The sequence below is a fragment of the Ipomoea nil genome, unplaced genomic scaffold (assembly GCF_001879475.1).
Source record: "Ipomoea nil cultivar Tokyo-kokei standard unplaced genomic scaffold, Asagao_1.1 scaffold1043, whole genome shotgun sequence".
Taxonomy (NCBI): Eukaryota; Viridiplantae; Streptophyta; class Magnoliopsida; order Solanales; family Convolvulaceae; genus Ipomoea; species Ipomoea nil.
In genome coordinates, this window is record NW_017617471.1 from 6,342,056 (window position 1) to 6,348,398 (window position 6,343).

Below are 6,343 nucleotides of genomic sequence, written 5' to 3' on the forward strand. Positions count from 1 at the left end.
AAAAAAAAAAAAAAAAAGTTAAAAAAACGATTAACAGAACTATATTGGTTCATTCAATTAACTAATTTTCACCAAAACTTGTAGACCCCTAATCTAAAATAGGAAACAATCTACCAATCACATTTGTAATAAATGAATACTAATTTTTTTTCTCTCAATGAATTAAAAATGGTGATAAATAATAATTTTTAAACAACGAATCACATTAAAACCTCATCGATCATACACTCAATTCATTGTCATCCTTAATTCCTTATTAACAACCCCCACTAATCAAAACAGAACGAAGAAAAAGAAGAAACGAGAATAATGCTCATGGCTCTCTCTTTCTGGCTTTTTGTGGCTTAAAAAAAAAAAAAGGAACCAAGAAGAACAATGCTTGTCCAGATTAGAGACAACTATACATACATTAGCAGATTTATGTTAAATGAATGGGGCCAAGTTTGCTGTCACGAGGAACAGAATCAACAAAAATGCACAGAGAAAGTGATATGAGAGAATACAGACTGCTCATATAACCAACTAACAATAGCTGTAAACACACCATTTTTTGCAGACAAATTAACAAAGTTGAACACGACAGGGAAGAGAATAAAAGAACAAATCATGTTGACATGACCTTTTCTCATTAATTTCTTCAAACTCACCCATCTGGTTGGATATATATATATATACATATAATAGTATTGCAATATTTTTAATATGACTATCATCTTACCTTATCATCATCAATAACACAAAACTGTCTGTGGGGCTCAATATGTGCCCCACTGTCACATTACCTATATATAAAAACTTTCATTTGCCTGTACTCCATTATTTTATCAACGAATCTTTAACCTTTTAACCCAAAAGACCAATACCCTCCACTTTTTCTGCGGGATTTAGTTCAATGATTTAAAAGTCACCGTGAAAGTCTTGCTCTAACGGCAATATAAGTATCTGAAGACATGGGAGTAACTAGGAGACCCAAAGTTCCAAAAAATTAATTAGAGGTGATTCCCTTATATTCAAAGATTCCCCTATATTCATTTTGAAAAAGATAAACTGCCCCCATATTCAAGAAAGAGGCATGTGCTGTTAGGTAGTGGCTTAAACATTTTAAATACAAAGGTTTGGGAAAGATTCAGAAGTATAAAACTAATAACAGAAGACAATAAACCAAAACTAACATGGGTGTCTTTCCAGATCAGATTTGAGGGGATTGAGAAAACTGATGAACACAAAGAACAAAATAATTGCACTAATTAAAGAAACCGTAATACCATGATACACAATGTTGTTTACATTTGAATGATTTGATTCAACCATGGGATATCACAAGGCATAACCCTCGTAACTCCTATCCTAACCTACAGACCAAAATTAATCGACCTGGGTGAAGGTGGGGCAGAAGGAGGGTTGTTCGTCGAATAAATAGAATCTGTTCACAATCGGGAGTTGTAAGTTCGATCCATTTATGCACCGTTCTTCACTGCTTCGACATGCACTGTGTTTCCGTTCTCAATCTTGCCATTGATTTGTGTTCTTAGCCTCTGAAGAAGAAGAAGAATGTTGAGACTCGAGAGCCAAAGTCATAACAAGTTATAGGCTTATAGCATAGAGAGAAACAAATAACGATGAAAGGGGTGGATAGGATCCCGATACCTTCTCTGTAGTTTCCCCGGAATTCCCATTCAACAGTTTCTGGTTCTCGTCTTTAGTCATGCTGTCCTTGGACAACGGAAGCAAGAATGCTGCTACCGATCGGTCAGGCAATTCTGGAAGTTTTTTGTCAACGAAGAACACTACCAAATTCACTGTGTACCTACAAAAAACACATTTTTTGTCAACGAATAACACAAATCGGATAAGTAGAGAGGTTTAGACACCAGATCATACAAAAAACGAAACCACAGATGAATAATGTCTCACCATGCCACAACAACATCTACAGTGTAATGTTTGCGAGATGCAACGATCAAGAAGCTTTGAATGATAACAGCTAACCAGGCACATTGTTTTATGAACCTGCAGATTTCACAAACACAATCAACTCAAATGTACAACTAGGATTGTAAAGAGACTACTATTCGCTCGCAATGTTTCTTTCTTGTTTTCACGGGGGGAGAAAAGCATTCCACCAGAAGAGGGAAAGGGGGTCCATCAAATTTTCAGGAGTTTTGCGTTACCTATACCCTATTGAATAAAGTAGCTAAAACAGAAAATAATCACATTCAAACAGCATGAGAAATTCACCTTTGTGAGCCATATTTATAATACGTCCGCACAAAGACAAGAGAGAATATCATATGAGATGAAAATATAAGATCTCCACAGCCATAAAGCACTCCCTGAGGAACTGCAATTTCATTTTTAAAAAAAAAAACAATAAGTCTTCCCATTTTAAAGAATGTCAAATTGAAAATTTCTTATGGAAAAATAAAACAGACGTAATCATCATTACCTATTAATAAAACCTCTAAGAGATTATCAGGACGAGGCAGCCTGGCAAGCTTTGATCCCTACATATTGGAAATGAATTCTTAATAATTTAAAGAACAAGAATAAAACCAAATATTTGCATTATCTGAAACCTTTCCAGTTAGTTTAAGAACATACACACCATCTTTGCATGAAAAACAAAGTCAAGTAAGTCTCTTACCTCACGACAATGATAATTTGGACCTGGAAGCTGTGTAGAGTAGAAAGTAATGATCCGAAGGAATTGACAAGCCTGTGCCAAACAATTAAGTAGTTTACAATTAGAAAAAAAGTAAGGTATCATTTTAGGGAACGCTTCAATGGTGACTGATAAGTTTCCACATCAAACGGCATTTCAAAAGCAAAGAATTCACTTTTTTTTTGTAAATTAGATGTGCCTTTGAGTGCTTGCTTTTTGCCCCAAGAATTCACTTTTTACCCTTCTTTTAGTGGATATATGAGTATAAGAATACATAGAGATTTAGGGGACTTACAACTAAGAAAGCCAGAACCCTGCACCATATTAGAACAGTGTAGATCTTTTTGTTCTTGAAAATGAAAGGATGGAAAGTCCACTGCACCATTCACAGAAACATGTTACAAGAGAAAATACTAAAACACAGTACATTGTGCAAAAAAATAGTGTACTGGCAAATGATTTAGAAGGACAACAATTTAAGAAAAGCAAAATAGTAAAGAGAAAGTCCAATAGCTAAAAACATGGCAAAATAGGTAAAATAGGTAAAAAGTAAAAACTCTCACCAAGACAAAAGACAGAAAGATGAAGGTGAAAACTGTCTCACTGACGTAAGCTCTGTCCTGACCAAGTTCCTGGAGTTTTTCATCAGAAACAAACATGACATAAGCATGCAACTTTCACAGTTTCACTAGATAGAGGGTAATGAGAAACACAAAAATAAGTTTTTCAAAAAAGAAACACAAAATAAGCAAAACTAACCGGAAGAAGGAAAAACCCGGCATCCTGAAGTGTTGGTCCTGGCCGATGAATGTAATGAACCCCTCGAGCGGCAAGTCCATGAATATACTGAAAAACGAATAACAAACCCACATATTTAATATTTTACATCACAATAACACATGAATCTAAATCGGAGTAAAACAGAACAATAATCAAAGACAAATGAGCCATCAGAGAAACAATTATTAACATATATTCAAATTCAACTACCATCACATTAACCACTGCAATAATTACTCCACAAAATTGCCAATTAGAAACAGCAAACTATGGTTAGATAGGTAGAGATTATGCTTAATGCTCTTCTAGGTTTAATGTTTCAGCACAACACTTTAGCCCATAAGCAGATTGTCCATGCAAACATCCCTTGGCATAGAGGATAAAGTGTTGACTCAACCAGAATGCCTTAACATATGTATTACAAGGCCAAATTAATGAGATTAAAAATAAAAATAAAAATATTTAAAAAATGAAAAGAATGGAACTTCAGAGAAGATTTACCCTGATAAAGTAAATGGTGTATGCATCAATGGAAACTAGCTTTCACATAACTTAACCAAAGTATTAACTTGTGAAGTACAATAGTTCATATTAGCCCAATCACAGGCCTCCCAATCCAAAAGGCTAGGTAGAGTACACAGTAAATTTGAAAAAACCATAGTTCAAAAGAGTGATGAAGAATGTACAAACCTGACAAATTAAACCACCAAGAATATACTTCCAATTCTCGAGAAGAAGGTTGATCTCTGTTGCAGTTTCTGCACAAACTCTCTTCCAAAGCTTCTCTCCCCCAACAAGAAAAAAAAACCAGAATCAATGAAAAGTTCCTTTTTTTAGGGATAAAAATCTAACCCAGAGAAAATAAAATCCAGAATTTGAGATTAAGAAGTTTCTTGAAGTAAAAAATAGCGAAAAGAGACTAACCTTAGAAGCCTCGCGACCAATGTAAAGCGACATATCTGCGTATATCTTCACCAATTCTACCACAACATCCATATTACATCACAAACCTACTGTAAAGGTCAACATCACTAATCTTAAACCCTTTTCTTCCCCAGGAAACAACTAAACTCGATTCCAACAACCCGAACTCGAACCCGGTCGTTTACAGAAACAATTCTAAATCGTCCCCCCACTTCCGAGAATCAAAAAAATCCCAACCCAACTAAAAATAAGATCTCAATCCCAGGAAGAATAAACAAATAAATAAGCGAATACACCGGCGGAAAAATCGAAAGTCTTCGGAAAAATCAAATTGGTAATGGGTTTGTAAAGATCGAAACTTTACTGGACGATTCTGTGTTTGTGCCCTTTCTCTGTCAATAATGGTGTTCTATGCGTCTAAACGTGTGACTTTCTCTCTCTATATTTTTTTCTCGTTGTGTTTTCTGCGAGTTGAACACGGAGAGACAGTTGAAACTTGAGAGAGAGAGGGAGGGGGAAATTGGTAGTCCTTTTAAACAAAAAAATTTGTTCTTGCGAAATTGGGAGGAAATCAGTAAGTGAAAGATACCCCACTCTTCTAAATTACGGACTATTTTATTTTATTTTCTTTTCTAAAATTACATGTGCTGCCGTGCTGTTTTTTTATTTTTATATATTCTATTATTTTGAACAGATATTTCAATATGATAGAGTCAGTAGTATTAAAAATATATATATATATATATTCTATTATTCAAAGGTATATTTTTTCTTGGTATAGTCTAAAATTTTCATCGTCGGGCAATGACTAGTCCTTTGATGGATTATAGCCACCTTTACTGAGTGAGACAATTGATCTAGAAATTTAAGACCGCTCCATATACAAAATTAATGATCGAATTGAGTCCCTTCAAGGTATATAATTCTCATGATATTTGTTCTAAAAATTTTAAGGGAATTGGAACATGCCATTTATTAAGGAAATCACTTTACAATAATATAACTTATACTATAACTAGGTTAAAAAATCTTTAGTAACACTTCTATTATTATATAGACATACATAGATTTGTTTGACTTTTAAATATTTGAGTTAATTAAGTCATTAAAATTAATGTCAGGTGAATAACATATTTAGACCAAAACATTGAAAATAATATTGTGTCTTAGCTTTGTAGATGGCATTTATTTAGTTCAAAAAAACAAGGTTGCCCTTAATTTTCATTTATATGATGGTAATTAAAAATATAAAATATAAAATCTATTTACTCATGTCTTCATGTTAATCGTCTCATAAATGTACAAATTTATTTTTGAGATGTCATCTCTATTGGGTAGAACAATTAGCGAATCAAATTATTAACTTTTAATTAATGATGCATAAATCATTTTCACTCAACTACATCCCAAGTTAAAAATACAATATATATTAAATGTCAGTCTAATGTAAAACTTATATGTCACGGAAATTTAAACAACGTGCTTGCCAACTTAAATGATAGCTAAAACATTTTAGATTTAATATTATATATCAAATACAAAATTGTTCAATTTATTAAGTCAACTTAGGGGTCGTTTGGTTCACGGAATGTGAGATTACCTTAGGGAATGTTAGATTGCCATGAATGTTAGATTCCTGGGAATGTTAGATTTCTGTGTTTGGTTAAAACTGAGGTATGTAATATAAACCTGTTTGGTTGAAGAGTTAATGTTTATGTTGTAATGAATATTTTACTTACATATGTCATGTGTATGAAGTTCAAAAGGCTTTATTTTAATTTTTTTACCCACGAAATTAAAATTTTCATCTTCTAAGCAACACCTATTATTATTATTATTATTATTATTATTATTATTATTATTATTATTATTATTATTATTATTATTATTATTATTATTATTATTTTATAATAAAATATGTAATTATAATAATATAATTTATTATTTATTATCATATAAAAATTAAAAACTCAACAA

The 6,343-nt window shown here is 32.6% G+C and overlaps 1 protein-coding gene across 2 annotated transcripts; it reads right to left on the reverse strand.

The window, feature by feature from the left end:
• Positions 1-1,217: 1,217 nt before the first annotated feature.
• On the reverse strand, positions 1,218-4,888 carry LOC109182086 (phosphatidylinositol:ceramide inositolphosphotransferase 1-like). 2 transcript variants are annotated; one of them, XR_002054327.1, is made up of 12 exons: positions 4,367-4,888; positions 4,133-4,222; positions 3,422-3,508; positions 3,226-3,294; positions 2,958-3,038; positions 2,645-2,716; positions 2,447-2,504; positions 2,239-2,341; positions 1,915-2,010; positions 1,648-1,807; positions 1,400-1,535; positions 1,218-1,364 (listed from the first exon to the last, which is right to left on the reverse strand). XR_002054327.1 is itself a non-coding variant. In XM_019332131.1 (11 exons), the coding sequence occupies exons 1-11, from the start codon at positions 4,436-4,438 to the stop codon at positions 1,458-1,460; spliced, it is 966 nt and encodes a 321-aa protein (XP_019187676.1). In that variant the 5' UTR covers positions 4,439-4,888; the 3' UTR covers positions 1,218-1,457. The 2 variants fall into 2 exon arrangements, 1 of the variants encoding a protein (XP_019187676.1); XM_019332131.1 differs by having other exon boundaries at positions 1,218-1,535.
• Between the last annotated feature and the right edge of the window lie 1,455 nt (positions 4,889-6,343).

Coding starts and splice junctions, on each gene's coding strand:
- LOC109182086 (XM_019332131.1), bottom strand. CDS start 4,438: ATGGATGTTGTGGTAGAATTGGTGAAGATATACGCAGATATGTCGCTT. Junction 3,295..3,421: donor CCGGGTTTTTCCTTCTTCCG/GTTAGTTTTGCT, acceptor GAAAAACTCCAG/GAACTTGGTCAGGACAGAGC. Junction 2,342..2,446: donor CTTAGAGGTTTTATTAATAG/GTAATGATGATT, acceptor ATGAAATTGCAG/TTCCTCAGGGAGTGCTTTAT.